This window comes from Hydra viridissima, unplaced genomic scaffold, assembly GCF_058129835.1.
Source record: "Hydra viridissima isolate aposymbiotic clone 2 unplaced genomic scaffold, HvirCarnegie_v1 scaffold_4, whole genome shotgun sequence".
NCBI lineage: Eukaryota > Metazoa > Cnidaria > Hydrozoa > Anthoathecata > Hydridae > Hydra > Hydra viridissima.
In genome coordinates, this window is record NW_028324303.1 from 4,197,560 (window position 1) to 4,217,911 (window position 20,352).

General features: G+C 30.7%; 2 protein-coding genes across 5 annotated transcripts; both read right to left on the bottom strand.

The window, feature by feature from the left end:
- Positions 1 to 214: 214 nt before the first annotated feature.
- On the bottom strand, positions 215 to 20,029 carry LOC149889466 (uncharacterized). 4 transcript variants are annotated; one of them, XM_090086011.1, is made up of 12 exons: positions 19,866 to 20,029; positions 15,095 to 15,140; positions 11,863 to 12,351; positions 10,895 to 11,383; positions 10,251 to 10,739; positions 9,542 to 9,590; positions 9,242 to 9,419; positions 8,901 to 9,108; positions 4,323 to 4,422; positions 2,054 to 2,103; positions 1,648 to 1,800; positions 215 to 747 (listed from the first exon to the last, which is right to left on the bottom strand). In XM_090086011.1, the coding sequence occupies exons 1-12, from the start codon at positions 19,908 to 19,910 to the stop codon at positions 692 to 694; spliced, it is 2,352 nt and encodes a 783-aa protein (XP_089942137.1). In that variant the 5' UTR covers positions 19,911 to 20,029; the 3' UTR covers positions 215 to 691. The 4 variants fall into 4 exon arrangements, 3 of the variants coding, with proteins under 3 accessions (XP_089942137.1, XP_089942139.1, XP_089942138.1); XM_090086012.1 differs by lacking the exon at positions 1,648 to 1,800 and having other exon boundaries at positions 549 to 747; XR_016452061.1 differs by lacking the exons at positions 215 to 747; positions 1,648 to 1,800 and adding an exon at positions 4,929 to 4,957 and having other exon boundaries at positions 2,062 to 2,103.
- Positions 5,144 to 8,155, bottom strand: LOC149889467 (uncharacterized). Its single transcript, XM_090086041.1, has one exon. The coding sequence runs from the start codon at positions 6,326 to 6,328 to the stop codon at positions 5,861 to 5,863; it is 468 nt and encodes a 155-aa protein (XP_089942167.1). The 5' UTR covers positions 6,329 to 8,155; the 3' UTR covers positions 5,144 to 5,860.
- Positions 20,030 to 20,352: the final 323 nt, after the last annotated feature.

Here is a 20,352-nt window from a genome sequence, read left to right on the forward strand (position 1 = left end):
CACAGCGCCCTCAAAAAAAAAGGGATAGCATGATTTTTTTAAAAAAAGTTATATTACCTAATGTTGTGTCAAAAAGTTACACACTTTTTTATAAATAAAATAAATTTGATTGTAGGGTCAAACTTTTTATGTACTTGGTTCTAAATATTCAATAGTTAATATATTTATACTGTTTTACTAATTGAAATTAAAGAAAAATGACAAAAAAAGAAAGTGGGGCTTCACATTACAGTTCTCCTGTTTTTAAAGTGTTACATATACTTTCATGTTTTTTTTTTGTAAAAATATACATAAAAGTAAAAAATGCAATATTTTTTTTAACATAAACTTTTAATTTGTTCATGATTAAAAAAACGTTACGTTTTTTATTTAAATTAACTGATTTAACGATTTTACGTACACTAGGAAAATATGCTTAATTGGCAAAAATATTAAAATTAAATGCTTTTGATTCTGCTTCTACCAAAATTCAATCATTAATTAGGTATGAGACATTCATGCTCATGGCATTTTAGTATTTAGTTTTAACTTTATTATCTGCTTATAATTTAAAAGTCATATTTACTAATTTAGAAAAAAACATTTTTCAGACTTTGATAAAGGTAGAATAAAGTAGTTGCACAATAGAGATCTGTCTTTGCGTAATATTTCCGAAAGAGGTGTAAAATCAGTTTTTCATGTGGTAAACAGTTCACAAATTTGCGTCCAGATTTTTGAGTGAAAATTTAATTAGCAGGAATCCGGGATCTGGAAGAAAGCAAAAAACTACAAATAGAGAAGATTGTTTGATAATCAGGGAGTTATGAAGAATCATAGGATATAAATGAGTCAGATAAAACAAAATTAAACCTTGAACACTTAAGCACCAATACGGTTGTTGTAAGAATTAAAGTAGGTAAAGAGTTTACTGTAAGGGAACTAAAAAGCCTTTCATAAACAAGAAAAACCGTGTTAAAAGACTAAATTGGTGTAGAGATCACTTGAACAAGACCTAGGTATACGTCTTTGTGCTACAATATAGTAATAGAGAAAGAATCTGGAAAGAAAAGATAAAACATATTGCCCAGAGTCTACCATGCAACAATAAAACATAATAAAAATATTATGGTTGCTAATATTTGCTACTCAGGTGGTAAACTTGTACAGAGTTGATTAAATCATTGATCTTAAAGCCATTGAAAATCTGTGGTCAGTATTAGGTGTTAAACTCAAAGATAGAAAACCTAATAATGAAGATGAATTATTCTTAACACTTCAAAATGGTTAGAATTTGTTGGACATTTTCTTATTAACACAACTGATTGAAAACATGCCGCACAAATGCCAAGCGGTTTTTGTTTTATCTTTAATGAAATATATAGTGTAATAAAAATTATTGTTTAACATATTTGAAATAAAATAAAATAAAAAAATAATTGACTTAAGCTTGAATTTTTTTAGCATTTTTGAAAAGAACCAGGCTTTCCCATTTTTTTTTAAGACACTGTATAAATATATATGAAACACACAGATAAATAAATGACGTTCATATATATATATATATATATATATATATATATATATATATATATATATATATATATATATATATATATATATATATATATATATACGAGCGTCGTTAATCACTTAAGAGTATAATGCTACTTTTCATCTTTGACCACTTTTCATTTGGTATGATAACGAGAGGTTTGTTCTTATTCAAATTGATTTCGACAATGTTATTTCGAAACGTACGTCCGTACAAAATATTTGTTTTTAAATCGCAGCCAATTATTTTTGACAATTGAATTGGAAGAACTAAAAAGAAATTTAAAAGTCTTAACAAACCAGCAAAAGCTTACCTCCTTAACAATCAAAAGGTAACTTAAGACTCAGTAGTGTTTGATAAATACTTTATGGTCAATAAATATGATTAATGTTGTTAGTCACGGTTTATAAATGAAGAGTTACGATGGTATTATTTCTTCAAACGTAAAAACGAGGATAAAAGTATATGCAATTTAATAGGAAGCGAAATTCTCAGAGCCTCATTCATTTACAAACTACTCACACTTTACTTGTCCCGTGGTTATTTCACGTTGGAAACAAAAGCTTTGTTGCCTAAAAGAAATTTAATTTAACTTAATTAAGATAAAGATAAACTTGAGATTGACTAAATATCTATAGAAATACACACACACACACACACACACACACACACACACACACACACACACACACACACACACACACACACACACACACACACACACACACACACACACACACACACACACACACACGCACACACACACACACACACACACGCACACACGCACACGCACACACGCACACACACACACACACACACACACACACACACACACACACAAGCACACAAATATATTATAGTGGGTCATTTTTCAACCAAATTACCTCATTAATCATCAAATGTTTTGTCAGGTAATTTTGAGCCTAAAGAATATCAGTTTTTATTTAAAATATACAATTTTAATCATAGTTTTTTTAACATTTTCGGAAAAGTTGCGAACATCCTTAAACCAGTCTAAATCAATTCATCATCCCCAAATACCCCTTTTCAGCTCCTTCACAATATAAGTTTGAGACATAATTGATGATTTTATGCATTTCAGTTTTTGTTAATTTTGTGAAAAAAAAATTTTCACAATCCTATACGCAATGATAGAACCCCTTGTAACTTCTTTCGCAACTAATTCAATAGATGATAGGGAAGTTTCATACAATCATTGGATTATCAAGAAACTGTATTATGTCTTGCCTCACTGGTTCACTGATCTCCTCAGCTTTCCAATTGATTAGGTATTCTTCTTTTTCTGCATTTTCTGTCTCCAATGTCCTTATCTTTTCTCACTTCAAGAATTTTATGCACTGAAAACCTTCTTTCTGCTTTATCTGAGCTACAAAGAATTAACAAAAAAATGCTTTCACTGTGTGCGTATCAGGCAAGAAAGCAGACGTACGGCAATACAATAACCTATACAAGCTTGTTCTGGTTCCTCACCAGGGCTAGCTGTCTAAAAATATGTAGTGGACCCTTAATACAGCTGTGTTTAGTTTTTTTGCATTTTTTTTTCCTGTTCTTTGGCTTTTCTTAACTTTTTTTCAACAATTTTCTGTGGTATTGGTGAGATTTCTTTCAGAAGTTTAGAGAATGTAAATTCTTTTTTGAAATTTTCTTTGGCATCTAGAAGTATTTTCTTTGGAAGAACCAGGTAGGTTTGATTGATAAGTGCAGATCACTTTCTGTGCAGCGGATGGCGTTCTAGATGTACTCGGTATTGCTTCAAACATAGAAGTTTCATTGTTGGCACAGGTTATTGGATTTATAACAGACAATGTTATGGGTGAACTTTGACATGCAGTTGGATTAGGTGTTATGCCTGCCAAGCTTGTAAGAAATGCGTTCTCAGGTATTACAGTTGCGCTAAAGGGAAATACTACCGTAGCTTTAAAGCCTGCAACAGCATTTTCAACAGAGGCAACTTTAGCGTTACTGAGAAACATGCCAAAATATAGTTTTGTGATTCGCCTACTAGGATTTTGTTTTTTCCAAAGTCTGCGTTTTTCGTAAAAATGACTTTTCAAAGATTTGAACACAGATCTATCTAAAGGTTGCAAGTAATGATACGTGTGATTTGGAACAGATAACAATATGAAATCATTAGCAACTGCATATTCTAATATTTCTACTGAATTACAGTAGGTAGAATGGCCGTCTAATAGCAGTAAAAGCTTGCCCAGTGGTTTTCTATGCACGAAATGAGTCTTAAGCCATTCTAAGAAGAGTGCAAATGTTATATAAGCTGACTTTTCAGACATGAAAACTTGTGAACCTGAAAGTACTCCGTCTGAGAATTCAGCTTTTTTATTTTTACCTTTAAAAATGCAAGCAGGTGGCAAAAACGTTCCTTGGGCATTGCAACATTCAATAACAGTAATAGTTTCACGTTTCTCGGTAGATGTTATCGTAGATACAGCCTTTGATCCTTTTTCTGCCAAAACGTGTCCTGGGCGATTATTTAATTGCAGATCCAATTTAATCATAAGGAATTTTGCTACAATTTGCTACATACATACATATATACATACATACACATACATACATATATACATACATACATACATACATACATACATACATACATACATACATACATACATACATACATACATACATACATACAAATGTAAATATATACATATATATATATATATATATATATATATATATATATATATATATATATATATATATATATATATATATATATATAATTGCTTGGGTGTGTACCCCCTACCTTTTGTGAATTGAAGTGCATTTATATTGATAAGCACCCATCTGAGTGAAAGTTCCATTTTGCTCATCATAGCAACATTTTTGATTAACTTTATTTAGATCTAATAAAATTTAAAACAATTTTGTCAAGAATTTAGTTTTAAAAAAATATAATTAAATATATTTCATTTTTAAGCTAGTATGTAACAATGAACTCCACAAATGGATGCCGTTCCTATAAAAAGCTATACTCTTAACAGTAAAGTTCCTTAATAACGTGAATGAGAAAGTTATCTGCATTTTTGAGCATAACTTTAAATGAAAGTCTTTAATTATGCTTGTTCATAAATATTATGAAATCGATTGAAATATAGTTGAGCTTTGCTAATGAATTTTTCCAAGCAAATGTCAATGCAGTTTAGAATTAAAAAAAAAACAGTTTTGCATGCTTAGGTGGGTTTTAATATTCTGATAAACACAAATCCAATACACAAACTACGGTTTGGAAGCTAATTATCAGCTAGGTGAACTCGGAAAAAAATGAAAACAACAAGAAAGTTTGAATTTCATTTTCTTAATGGGAAATAAAGAAAATGTAATTCAAGCTGTAATAAAAATTTACACTTACAGTGTTCGTTTCATCAAAGTTTGATAGCGCTAAAGTAATATATTCCTATTAATACTTAAGTAAAAACTCCTTTTAGCTTAGTTTACTTAAGATTTAAACTAAAATTGATGGAATAAAATTGCTTCATAAGTTGAAATTTAGTCATTTTCAAAGTTGGTATGACAATAGACTTAACATACGAAAGATTCTTTCTCTGGTTTTTCTGATCCTTTTTTTTTAAATATCTTTTAGATTATATAAATAGTTTCAAAATATTTTAAAGTAAATCTCACTTAAACAAATACTTGTAAAAATTGGAGATTTCCTCAGGTTTTCTTTGGATAAAATGTATGAAACAATTCAGAGCTAGTGTAACTCAGATATGCGAAACCCATCATCGGAACACTTTTTAACACGTTACGTTTTCAATTCAGCTTAAAACTGTAAAAACTGTAACTCAGTTTAAAAAATTGAATTATTTAGGCTTATAAAAACTATTTTTCGAAACAAGATCAAATAAAAAGTAAATAGTAAAAAACCGGTAGAAAACAGTAAATAAGTGAAACAGGTCATAAAATCAGCATTCCACTTAAAAACCAGTTCTATTCAAGGCAGATCTCACACTTCTAACTCACTATGTTGAAATAAATCTCGTAGAAATTATGAAAGATATAACAAACTTTTCATCAAGAGTATAATTTAAAAAGGAAATCTAATTAATTTAAAAGAGACTATGTTGAAAGAGGTTATCACAGTGTTACCTGTAATATCAAGAAGACTATGTTTTTCACTAGAGTTCTATATTTCTCTCACTTTCTCAGTTTTGTATGCATTTTCCAAATTCATTGTGCACAATGAATTTCTTATTCATTGTGTACAATGAATATGACGCACGCACAATGATGCAACTTTTTACGCTAATTACAACATCCCCCCAAAATAAAATAAAGTTCTTAAGTCTTATAATTAGTGAAATACATTGGCATTCTTCTTTCTCTGGTAGACCGTCTAATCACTGGCAGCTCCTCATTATTTATAATTTCTTCTTCATCATCGCTAGCATCTGCCTCTTCACCCCTGACAGTAAAGATACCTATATCACCCATTTCACTATCTTTTTCACTATCTTCATTGTCAATAACTTTTGAAACTTTCTTCTTTTTATTTATCTCTGATGCAGGAACTTTCCTTAAGTCTCGCACATGTCTTGGTTCACCATCTATTTTGATATTTGTTTTTGTGATTACGTTTGTTACATCGCGTTCATAGTTTAATGAATTAACTTCTTTTTCAGTGCATTCCCTTTCAAAGTGCCCAGGTTTGTTACAGTGATAACACAACTGTTCATTGGTAGTGGTGGTTAAATCACTTTCAGGGCAATCTTTTTTAATGTGTCCAGCTTTACCACAGGTATAGCACATCTCCTCATCACCTTAACAGTTACGAGCAAAATGACCATCTTTTCCAAATCGATAGCATCGCTGCTTTCCTTTACGACCACCTCGCTGAGTACAATCTCGTGAAATATGACCACTCCTCCCACAGTTATAGCATGTAGGAGAGTCAAAATTTCCACTACCACCACCTGAACTAAACTTTGAGCAATCCCGAGATAAGTGGCCAACTTCACCACAACGATAGCATTCCTTACCAGATTTCTGAGAAGTTTCTGAACTTGAAGGTTCTGTGCAATTTCTAGCGTAGTGCCCATCGTTTCCACATTTGTATTTAGCAGTCCAATTTGTGGCATCGAAATAAGCATCAAAGGAATTTGATGCTTATTTCAATGCCACATAAACGCCATATAAACATTTTTGCCAGCAGATTTTTTCTCCTTACAAATTGAAACAAAACCAAATTCAATCTTCCCATCGTATAGGTGCACTCCTCCACAACGATTAATAATATCCACACCAATAACAGCGTCAATACCTGTCGAGAACGCTTCTTAAAATTATTACTGACGCCTATAGCTGTTTCCCAGCTATTACCAATGTTATCATCGCTTCTCCCACTGTTCCTACAAGTTCTCCGTTTATAGCCAATACCTTGAGTTTGTTTCTTCTAATGTGAACATTTGCTTTCAGAGCTATTTTTCTTGAAATAATGGTTCTGGTACATCCACTGTCGACCAGTACTTTTGCTACAAAGTTGTTCAGGTGTACCATGCATGTTGGGAGCGCCGTTAGTTGCTCAAGAGAACAGCTGGCGCTGGCAATTTCTCACTTGAGTTTCCCTATTGCGATGAGCAAAATCTTGCAATAAGGCCAGTTTTTTTTGCATCGAAAACATGTTATTACACCATTAGTATTCCGTTGCTTTATAAAACAGTTTCGAGCAACGTGTCCAGGTTTACTGCAGTTATAGCAATTAAAAACATTAGAGGATGAAGATGATCTATTAGCATTTTTGTTGATTCCAAAGATTGTCGTTGAAACACATTCCTCTTTTGTTGGTTCTTGCGTGGTTTAACACATCCTGCAAGTTGATCCCAAATATTTTTACTTGTGCTCGTAACTGCTTTGAAGTTTCACCTGGCAATCCAGTTATAAACGCTCGCTGCAGCAACTCTTCATTTTCAACTTTTGCCAATCTCATAAGTTGACGCAAGCTGGCCATATAAACATCGACGGATTCGCCTTCGTTCCATCTCCGATCCCTAAACAGCTCGTAGGCTTCAAAACTATCTACTGCAAACGCATCCAATAAAGCTTTTTCAATATCCGCAGCGGAGGTTTTCTTGCTATCGCTAAGTTGTTCACATAAGGCAAATGCACTTCCTTCGAGAAATAATGGAATTATCAAAGACAGATCGCCCATCTTTTGTGGTTCACCAACCAGTTTAACTTTCTTCAGCCATACTACCACATCGCCAGACCAATCAAATTTTTCAATCATTTTTGCTATTGGTGTCATACTGCCGAAACAGCTTGAATATCAAGACAACTATTTTTTTCACTAGAGTTCTATATTTCTCTAACTTTCTCAGCTTTATATACATTTTCCGAATTCATTGTGCACAATGAATTTCGTATTCATTGTGTACAATGAATATGACGCACGAACAATTATGCAACTTTTTACGCTAATTGTAACATTACCACCATTTTATAATGCTACTGAATCTCTGAACAGAAAAAAAATGTCCATTGCACTTGGTTGCTGCAACAAAATATCAAATGACAAAACATTTTCAGACATAGATTGTAGAAAGTGCTATCATAAAAGTTTTTAAGACACATTTAAATGACATGATGTAGGGTCAATTTCCAAAACGTGAAATACTTTTAAGTTAAAAATTTAAAGGAACTGTAAATAAAATAATGACAATATATATATATATATACATATATATATATATATATATATATATATATATATATATATATATATATATATATATATATATATATATAGCTCGAATCCATATAATTCTTTTGAAAAGCCTCGTGGAAAAAAAAAAAAAAGAAAAAGAGAAAAAGTAGAAAACTTAAGCGAAAGTCTTTTTGAATTTATATTAAAGTGAAGACGCTGCTATAAATGAAGTTAATTGATTCTGATGGCAACATTTCTTCGCATTGGAAAAGTAAAATAGGGCTGTATCCAAAACTGTCACTGGAATCTTTAACCATAAATAGTTTTAAAATCTTTTAATACTTTTTACATTTATTCAAAAGTTTAAAAAAATTCTAATTTTCTATTAAAAGAAAAGGTAAAAAGAAAAACTACTTATTAATGCTTAAATTATTATTGCGGACAGAATGAGGAGAGAAATTGAAATGATGGTGATGGGGTTGGAATCCGAACAAATCTGATGGGGACAGGTTATTGATTGGGACAAACCTAATTAGGATGCCTTAAGAATGGGGATAAACTTGAAGGCGATGGAAAAATCTGACTTGGGTGAGAATGAGGATAGTATTGTGGTTGTTTACGAGTCTATACGTACACATCTAATGAACAAAGTTAAAGCCATTTCACTATTTTTTATACCTGGTATTGATCGGTCGATGTATGAAAATTTTCCTTGCACATAAAGAATGTTTTTCTGAACTTTAAAAATCATATTGTTTAGAGAGAACTCAAACCATCCAAAGTCTACTGATAGAGATGCATTCGTCTTTCCCAAAGGAACTCCGCTTTTGTCAATATCGTATACCGAAGAAAACTTTACATAAGAATCTATGAACAGTTTGCGTATCTAAAAGAATATTGCTGTTTATATTTGGAAATTATGAATGCCGTTAATTATATAAAAAAAAAGAAAGGTTGAGAAATATGAATCGAAAAACAAGAAGTTCTATAAAAGTTTATAAAACTGTTTGCTTACTTACGTAGATAATGAGGAATTTAGGTTCCGCATGAATTAAAGTGGCATTTAAACCCAAATTATCCCAGCTATATCTGTTAAACGACAGTACAGTCTCATGACGCAAATAGATAGTTATGTTTTCAAGATCAATCAGACAGATTGGACTTGTTGTAATGTTCACGTTAATGAATACTTCTTCACTATTTAAAACGAGAAAATGTTGTTTCATTTTTTTTCTACTGATGTTCTATCACGCACTAAACCAAAATAATCTTCATATTCCTATTTTTCAACTAATTTTCAGAAATATTTAAATTTATACTTAGCGATGCTACTGGACAGATTTGTTATTAAACTGCAATTCCTTTTTTCTATATGAAAGAAAAATACATAAAACTGGTGTACAACCGGTTTGCAATTCAGTAAAACCAGAAAAAACTAGTTATTCTTTGTTATCAGAAGCTGTTACCAATTAATTAGCTAAAGTCCGAATGCAAGAATCGAACTTGAAATTTCAACTCAAACATCAAATCTAATGTTTTCCATCATGTGTCTTGAAAACAAACGCCTGATTTGAAGGCTAACTTGGCTTTTCAAGTTCAATCCCTTTATTCTGACCTATGAAATTTAATATTGCTTAAATATACAATGAACGCTTACTTTATGTTAATTTTAGTTAATTAGGGGTCACTTCAAAACGGTTAAAAAAGAAAATTCTATGATAATTATCACAGAGGTTTTTCCGAAAAAACTTTTTTCTTATTTAAATTTCGATGTTTTTAAAATTTTCATAGAAAACTCAAAGCAAATTGACGTTTTTTAGCATTTTAAATTTTACGTGACGTTTCTTAAGTTATTAAATTTTTTTTGATTAAAAAATAACAGAAAATGTTTTAAAAGAGGGCTTAAATTTTTACTCCAGTATAGTTTCCCTCTTTCCCCACTCCAATTAGTGAAAAGTGTAAAAAATTTTTTTTATTAAAACAAAATTCCTATTTTCCTAAACAAATGCCAATTTTAAAAACGCTTACTTTCAAGTGCGTTTAGGATTACCAAGTTTCGAATATATCCTGATTGCGCTTCAATCCACGGATTACCAAAATAAACCTTCACATTTTGAAACTCCCTTGCGTCCGTATTCTCAACACTATAGATTTTTGTTTCATTTATCTCAATTGAGAAAATGTATTTTGTCTCAAAGACAATCTGTGTTATCTTTATTTGCGTCCATTCTTCTAAAGGAAGAATTTTCTCGTACATTTTAGAACTATTTGCATCATTGCTTATTGCTGAGCTGATTGTTAAATATGAATTCGGTGAAATAAAAACAGCAGGTGTTTTATGTCCGTAAACACCCGCGTTTCCATTACTACTTAAATGAAGTATACTGCTCCAGACATCAGATTTATACTTTGTAGGTTTAAACTCAAATGATAGCGAATATTCTTTAGGAATTTTATAAAGAAGTGCAACAAGTTGGTTCTGAATTATTTGTGTTTCTTCTTTAAGAGTAAAGGAATCTGAAAGAATAACATTTTTGTTTTTCTAAATCAAAACATCATTAGAATAGTAATTTTTACAAATAGTAATTTTTACAAATAGTAATTTTACACGGATTATTAATAAAATATTTCTAGAAGATAAAAATGCAACATAACTTTTTCATAAAACTTACCGGTGATTGCGTTTGTGATAACCAAGTTTCTGATATATCCAGGTTGAACACCAACCCATGCGTTACTCAAATATATTTTCACGTTTTGAAATTCTCTTGGATCAGTATTCTGCTCTGTGATAATAATTGCTTCAGCTATTTTAACAGTGAACATGTATTTAGCGTCAATATAAACCTGCGTAACTTTTACTTTTGTCCACGTGTTTAACGGAAAACTCCAACTGTAAATATAATAGTTATTCACAATTCCACTTCTCGATGAAGCAATCTGGATATAACTTTCCGGTGAAATAGCTATTGTAAAAGTTCTATCTCCATAAACTTCTTTATTGCCACCAATAGTCATATGAATTATATTTCTCCATTCTCCGAAAAAATATTGCGTGGGTTTAAACTCGAATGATAACTCATAATCTTTAGGGAGTGTTGTAAGAATACCAACCAATCGATTAAAAATTAAAGCCGTCTCTTCTTTTATGGCAAAATAATCTGTTAAATAAACAAATAATATCTGGGGTTGTTTTCACTTTTTTAATTAATTTCTAAAATTTATTTTTGTGTTCAAAGAGATTTTAACGGTTGTTTAGCAGTCCCCACCAACTAATAATCTTTTTCTTACCTTAAATTATACACTTGTATGTCATTAACACTTATTAATACATTTGTGTGTCATTAATCATTATTTCTGCGCCCAATACATATGACAATTAACACTTACCTTCATAACCCTAATTACTTTTATGTACATTATTCAACGATACTACAAATATACGTCTTTCCCATCTCTGAAAAAGTTATGACAACTCTTTAATACTTCTGCTCTTTTGTCGTAACTCTTTTTGTTGTAGGTTAATCACAACAATTCATTTAAACATGCTTATCATAATGCTAGCTATCATACTAAATTATCAAACGAAAAACATTTTTACAAATAGTTTTATATAATAGGAAACCATGTTGGAGCATACCTGAAATAGCATCTGTGAATAAGTTTCTTATATATCCAGGTTGCGCCTCGTACCATGGATTACCCATATAAAACTTAACGTCTTTATACTCTTTTGGATTTTTTATTTCTACAGAAAGCGCATTAACTTCGCCAATAAAAATGTTTAGGCTGTAATTTCCATTAATTAGTTTCTGCGTTGCGTTAATTTTTGTCCATTCCATTATTGAGATTGCAGTTAAAGGGATGGTAAATTGTGAAAAATATTCATCGTTTGTTGGTGCGAAAATGCCTATTTTTTTAACATCATTATTAATCCATATTCCATATATCCTGTCTCCATAATGTCCATTATCGGAACTTAGAGTTAAATGAATAATATTGGACCACAACAGTAAAAATGCTGTTGGTTTTATTTCAAATGAAATTTCGTATTCTTTTGGAAGAGTTCGAAGAATGGTAACCAACTGATTCTGTTTTAACTCGGTTTCGTCAGTTAAGTAGAATGATTCTAAAACAATAAAATTGCTGTATAAAAATTTTAAGTTTAGTAAATGAAAATTGTTTTTCCTTTTAACAAGTGAACCCTCATAAGAAGAGAAAATTGAACTAATTTCGGAAAACTTGAAAATTTTTTTCTTTTTGATGTTTTTTTTCCAAGGCATTAAAGCCTTTTAAAAAAATTGTTAGAAAATCTGTTTGGTTTTAAAAAATTGTTCTGAAAACTATATATTTCAGAACCAAAATATTTAATTCGTAAAAATACTGTGCCATCTATTAATTTTGAAGCATAGAAGAACCCGGAGCAGTAAGGACTTACTTTTCAACAAATGAAAGAAAAGTAACAGAATAAAGCGGTAAGGATAAGTATTAATATTTTACTAAAAATGCGCTTGAATATCATTTTCTGAGTTGATTTCTGCAGTTACTAATATTAGGACAGGGTTAGTAGTATTAGGCATTGCAGTTAATATGTAGTAAAGCTGTGCGAGATAAGGTTTTTTTTATCTTCGATCAAGTTCAGTAAAGATTGCAAAAAATTCGATCGAGTTCGAGTTCGAAATAATCAAAATAATTTTATTCCATGAGACTGAGCTGATTTTTGTCCTGAACCTGGTGCTGATGGAAGTTCATTGAGTAATTCACGAAGCATTCATAAGTTAGCAGCTAGCTTTTCCGATTGTTTGCAGTAAAGTGACTTGTACCTGGGATCTACCAGTGTGCAAACTGTGTCTGACTAAACCTAGTAAAATAGTACAGAAACTGTCACATAATTCAAGGAATATAGATAATTAGATGTTAATATATTAGATAAGTATGACCATGGTCCATAATGCAATTGAAGTTAAAGAAAGCTTTATATTGAAATAGGTAATTAAGTATTAGTGCGTGATTGATAATGACTGTGAATGTCAAAAAAAGATTAATAAAACACTGAAATAAACATTTCTGAGTCTCAGTATATAAATAATTGTTGTTGTAACCTCTTTGAAAGAAGGAAATCTTTGTTCTAAAGATGCCACAAGTCTTCGCGCCAGTGAAATTCCATAGCCTCTATCTGCATTATCACTGATGAAAGCTTACATTTTCTGGTGTAATCCATGCACAGCTGGTATTTTCATCAATAACGTTGGTAACTTTCACCACACAGCTCTCTACTAGCCTGTTCAAAAAGAGCTAAAACCTTTACATTACACTCGGCAAGTTTCCATTCATTCGTAGTGAGATTCTCCACCTTGCCATTTAATGCGGTTTCGGCTGATAAGGCCGCTTTCTCTTCCATAAGGCGTTGAATCATGTGATTGTCAGAATTTCAAGGCGTTGATACACTCATCATGAGCTCACGTTCACCTCTTTTTAATTGCATTTGTTGTACATACAACAATTGAGATGATTGAATACTGTGATGGTAGTGCGAGAAGATTTTCGTACATTTTGTTATTACATTATTCATGCCTTCAATTTCGTTTACTACATCATTAATTGTTAATTGAAGCTATGAGCAAAATAAGGTAAGTCCATAAAGTTTTAACACATCTTTATGCCTGCTCTCATATAACTACAATTTTCTCGAAAAACTTATATTGCTACTGCTCTTGGAAACGACCAGTCTTCAATTGATTTAAGAGATTCTTATATTGCTTCGCTCGTATGTGACACAGCCACAAACGGTTTATTCTCCAGTGTATATAATCACATTTGGAAATCTACAGTTAAGTATATCAGACAAAAAGATATATAGGAATCCAGTGCTCAAGAAGACCATATGTCTATGGAAAAGCAATTGGATGGCATACCAATAAACTCAGTTGTAATGCGATCAATCATTTCTCGTTTCAAACTTTTATACCTAGTTGGCACAAAGAAAAAGAGATCCTGCTCGGAGTTTGGTACTGAGCAACAACCAATTTCGTAAGTGTCTGAAAACCTTGTCCTTCCATGAAATAGTACGGCAAGTTATCGAAAACCAACATGCCTTCAATAGCTCGTGGTATTTCTTTAGCTTTTTAGTGATCAGACTTCCATGATGTTTTCTTTGCCCGCAAATCTGTGACACTAACTGACAGTTGTTTTCCAGCTTTATTTTCTTCCTTTTTCATTCTTTTTGTTTCTTGCACCTTTTTATCACACTCTGCTGATTCCTTCTTATGATAACTTCTCCGGTGAGTAAATAAGCCATTTGTAGATGAAGTATCACAAGATATCTTTTGACTACTTTTTCCAATTTACAATAACCAAAAATAGTATCGTTAATTTTACGCCTATCAAAATAATTCCAAATAACGCATCTTACTCTCATCTTCCATTATGAAGTGTATTAATAATATTTTACAGCGACTTTTTAAAATTTCAGGTTCAAAACTCGGATTATATTCGATTAACAAAACACATTCGGTTCGATTTCAATTATTAAATAAACTCGAACTCGAAACTTCGAGTTTCGTACCCCTCTATGTCGTGGGTTGTTGGGTTAAAAATAATTTCTGGAGCGAGAGATTCTGCTGAAGGAGTTTAACTTTCAATTACATGTCGCTTTTCCAAACGAATTTTCTGAACACTTTAACTAAAGATTAGTTAAAGTTGCATATGCTTAGAGGTATCTATCGTATCTACATGAGGTATCTAAATGATTTTACTTTCAACTTTATAAAACATTTTCGACGCAAAGGTTTAATTTTAACAAATATTTTAGCTGTAAGTTATAAATGAAGCATGTTTATTTTTAAAAATTTTTGAAGTTTTTAAACACTCACCGAATGTTCCATGGAAAGAAAGAAATAACCACATCAGTTTGCTGAGCTGAAAAAAAAAAAAAAAGTCAACCAACTTTCGAAAACATGAGCAAAAACAACTTAATGTTCAATTGATCGCGGAAACGAAACCATGCTGAGTGTTTTCAGTTACCTAGAAACCGTTTTGAAAAAAATCATCAGAACTTTTCCCCTTTTGTATTTTAATAATCCAGGTAATAGCATTTTATGAGAAAGCATTTTGTGAGAAACTGAACATAGCAAAGTAATTTTTTATCTCTACTCATAAGGGATACTTTGATCGTAAGACGCAAAAAAAACAAAAAACGCCAATAATGCTTCGTAAATATCCTGATTGTAGATGCTACTCGACTTTCTCTCATTCCCTATTTGTATGATTGAATATGGATAGAAATTTTAGAACATTTCTTTCTTTTGAAACGTGATTCTTCTAAGGCAATAGATCCCTTATCTTAAACTTGAATTTTGTAAACAGAATATACGAGTATTTATTTAACAAAAAACTTTCATAAAAAAAGCAATTGAAATTTCTACTATTAGTAAAAATGGATATCCTTTTAAATACTCTTTACATAAATTTTTTAACAAAAATGTCAGGCCTTGAAAATAGTTCTTCTGAATTAAAAAATCATAAACCTTGAATTGAAATGTATGCTGCGTTCGAGACGCAAATAGAAATAGCCTTGAAAGTAGCCTGACATATAGATAAATTAAGAAACAGAAATGTTCTTTACAAAAATTTCTTTTTTTATATGCCTTTTCATAACGAAAATAAATTTTCATGTGAAGTTAGCTTGATCTTTAAAAGGACGTCAACAGCTTTAAATATATATTTTTAATTTAAACAATTTTAGTTGTTTTAAAGATTAGTGCAGTATGTAATCAATAATAGAGTTTATCAATTAGTTCCATAAATTTTAACTGCGAACATATATCTTACGTCAATGATATTTTAGATAACAAAGTAATAATGAAGCTAAAGCATTAGAGCGATAAAAATTAAAAGGATTTGCATTCGCATGAAAATTTACATTAGGTTCTTTAATTCGAGTTCTTATTTATAAAAAATAAAAAGAAGGCAGTTTATATTTCTAAAAGATAGGTTTTAAACAAAATTAATCATAAATCAAGATCACAAATCAAAGCGCTTTACTGTATAATTTTTAACATTAATCGATTTATAACCAGCATAAAAAGTATGCAGAAAGGGGGTTGGGGAGAAAACCGAGTTGCACCAGAATATGAAGAATATGATTGTTTGCAGTTTAGTTTTTCCAAAAATTACCCCCAAAGTTGCCTAAATCAACTAAACTGGATATATTTTGACATTTTTTTAGCTCTAATTTAAATCTTTTAGGGCACGATGCAATCACATGTGTAAAAAGACAACATACGGAATTAAATTAAAATTAACAATAATTACTGGAAAATGCCTACCGTCCTTTACCCAACTTTTATGGTTTTTACCCAACTTAATGGTTTTAGCCATGATAAAGTAAGAAAAACTTTTATTTTACAAATTTTTTTTTTTTAGTTTAGCGATTACATGATGTGAACGTTGAAAAATATTTTAAAAAGTTGCAAGCAATTATTTTTTTAGCTACTTTACTGAGTATGGGTTTGGGAAAAGCTTTATGCCAAAACGTTACCATAAGTTATTCAAGTTGAAGGAAACTCAGTTCAGAGTGTTTTTTTGTGGATATTTAGATATCTCTCATGAAAAATAGGGGTCTATAAAATTTATTAACCATTAGAAAAATGTAATATAGTAGTTTTATAGTAACAATACGCATAACCAACTGCACAGATAATATGCATTTTTTTTATGTTTATAAAAATCTGCTAGGGTTTAATAACTTTTTACAAATTACGGTTTGAATGCGATACACATTTCGACTAATTGATAAAAAACAGCGTTAATAGTGAAATGCATTGATGTTTAGTTTCATAGCAATTACATTTAGCTAGGTTTCTTTGATAAATAATATATTTATGCATTTGGTTTAACTAAATTATTTACTAAGAAATATTAAATCTGACATAAAAATTATCCATTAAATATAACAATAAATTTATATTAAAGCTATACTATATTTATAGACACTCACATATATATAAATACATACATACATATATATATATATATATATATATATATATATATATATATATATATATATATATATATATATATATATATATATACCAAATTTGTGGAAAACTATAACTTGTTTAAAACATGATTTGCTAAAACTGATTTGAATAAAAGGGGTTTGATCATTTTAACAATCAATAGTAGGGATTGCAATCCCGCACACTTTTCAATCCCGCGGGATCCGCGCGGAATTTTTTAATTTTTGTGCGGATCCCGCGGGATCCCGCGCGGGATTAGTAGGTTTCTTATGCACATTATAAAAGGCAAAATGACAATTGTATTTTTCTTTCAAGTATTTCAGAAAAAATATACTCAACTTATGAAATTGATAAAATAAGGTAAATAAAGCCAAAAAACACAATTCATTTGTAAATCAATATAATTCTTAACATTTAATGAACAAAAAGACAAGCCAAAGTACATAGGACATCTTTTAGCTTTACGTAGAACGTCTATTAGCTTTATTTTTTTTTTTTAATATCAAAATGAGAAAATCATTGTAAAAAATGCGCTCTTAAGAAACAGACCCTACTTAAGGTATCATCACTTAATCTATTCCTCAAAGGACTGCATATGTAATCAGCTGCTGAAAAAGCTCGCTCGGCCTTTACGCTTGTTGGTGGTATGGTCATCAAGTAACTATGCGCTATATCTTGAAGCTTGCCTCTTACTCCATTACTTTTATAGGCAGACATTTCCGGCTTCAATAATTTATCAAAGTCTAAAGAATCTAAATTTGGTCTCTCCTTTACATTTTCTGTCCAGCTTTTCTTGTCTTTCTGTGTTTGATTTTCCAATTCTTTTTTCAGCGATAGAATTGTAGGAGTAAGTATTTGGGAACTGTTAATAAAATCTACAGCTTCTTTTTCTTTGAGTTCATTTTCTTCGTCGGATTTTGTAAGTAAACTAGTAGTCCATTTAAATTCTTATTACGACGTTGTGTAAACCTCACACGAAGTGCCGCGGCTAAATCTATGCTCAAAAGTGATGATTGCTTTTGCAATTTATATAGCATAAATTGAAAAGTTGTTTCCGCCGTGACAAGGTTCGATTCTCTCCTGCATAAAAGTTCGAGACCAAGTTTTAGTGGTGCTAGGCAAATAATTAAGTCATTGATTTGGGACCACTCTTCTTGGGTGAAACGAATTTCTGACCCAATATCAATTAAGGCTTTTTCAATACAATACCAAATACCAATCAGCAGATGGTCGGTCAAAATCATTGTCAAACCATATTCTTTAATTATAACTTCATCATCCTCAGTTTTACCATATTCATCTTCTTCTTTACAATTTTCATATGTAGTAAACGATTCTTCGACTTCTCCGCTGTTTTTCTTGTATAAGATATCAATAACTGCAAGTTGTATTCCATGAGCATAACATAGTTGTTGATAGCAACTAACTTGACGCAATATTCTGCATTACACGATCCATGGATTCGAATCAATCCAAGATTAAAGTGTTTCGCCTCCATATGTAAATTTAAGTTTAAGTATCTCTGACTATTTTGTGATGTCCATTCGTCAAACGTTATTGAAAACTTTTGATTTTGCTTTTTTAGTGATGTGAATTTTTTCATTATATTGACTTTTACAGAATCTGAGAATTTAACTACCATCGATCTTATAGTATTAGGTGAAGTAGGAAGCCGGAAACCACTCTTTGAAAACAAGAACCGTAAATCTGAAGATGTGCAAAAACTATTAAATGTAAAGCCGAACATAGCATGCACTTCGCATTTTCTTTATCACTTTTTTTAAAATATTCCATATAGCTTTAATTTGCGACATGCTTAGTACTGTTGTATTAAAATCTTAATGTAAATAATTTTTAAAGACTTTTTAAAAAGTAGTTTTTAAAAGTATATTTTTTATAATTATGCACGCACGTTTTCAATTTCACGTTTTCAGCATACTCATTAACAAAAATTTCAACATACTCATTAGCGAAAATTTCAACATAATCATTAATTAAACAAAAAAAAATTTGAACGAGTTCGACCAATGTTTTGCTAAATAATTATTTATTTTTGAATGATTTTTTTATATTTATAGCTAAGAAAAATATTTTAATAGCTGAAGATAAATTTTTAAATGGATTTGTTTCGCAAATACATTAAACACTTTTAATTTGATATTTTTTTTGTCTTTTTAGTTTAAAAGAATTGACCTTTTTTGTTTAAAAGCAATAGTTTCAAAATCCCGCCAATCCCGCGGATCCCGCAGTAGTTTTTGCGGGATCTCGCATGCCTTAAATTTATGCGGGATCCCGCGGGATTGCGGGATCCCGCAATGCGGGATTGCAATCCCTAATCAATAGTTTGTATTCTTCCAAAGTAAATCTTGTTTATTTAATATTGCTGATAACCAGTTTTAAATGGATATATTTTTTCAAGGATCTTCTTCAAAAAAGTAATTTTGATTCTTTGAATAAAAATTACATCGATTGCTCTAAAAATTGTATTGATTGTTTGATTTGGCATGAGATATTGAAAAAACTGAATGCACCGTTAACTTTATTTTTTCATTTGTATAGCTTCAACTGGATTTCACAAATAGCAAAAAAAGATGCGTTAAAATCTGATAATTTAACTTACTTTTATATGTTGCCAGTTGTTCACATGAAGTAATAGAGAAAGCATAATGAAAACGAATTATGTATGTATCATATGAAAGTACTTAGTTGAAGAATATTTGAAAGAAAGCACTCTTTTTTTTTCCTGCTGAAAATTAAATAAGAATATCGCAAATTCGATATGATAAAATATTTAGAAGAAACTGTGTTATAAAAATGTACGTAAATAATTCATATAAAAATTGTTCAAACGGTCGTTTTAACCTTCATAAACAATCCTCCTATCGCCTATTTCATAATAATAGTTAACTCCCATGGAATGTCTTTTAACAACAGCGACAAGACCACCAATAAAAGTATAGCATGTATTTGCTAAAATCTTGCTCAAAGTTAAGACTGCTTTTGTGGTTTTTGTGTTAAACCTTTAGTTTTGGCAAATTTTGCAGCCAGTGACTCCACCTCCTTCCTCATAAATTATATTTGGCGTTTTGATCTACACATAAAATTGG

Excerpts from the sequence above, each read along its gene's own strand:
- LOC149889466 (XM_090086011.1), bottom strand. The coding sequence starts at position 19,910 with ATGCTTTCTCTATTACTTCATGTGAACAACTGGCAACATATAAAA. Across the intron at positions 15,141-19,865 it reads ACAACTGGCAACATATAAAA|CTCAGCAAACTGATGTGGTT; the intron begins GTAAGTTAAATT and ends TTTTTTTTTCAG. Across the intron at positions 4,423-8,900 it reads CATCGACCGATCAATACCAG|ATCTAAATAAAGTTAATCAA; the intron begins GTATAAAAAATA and ends AAATTTTATTAG.
- LOC149889467 (XM_090086041.1), bottom strand. The coding sequence starts at position 6,328 with ATGTGCTATACCTGTGGTAAAGCTGGACACATTAAAAAAGATTGCCCT.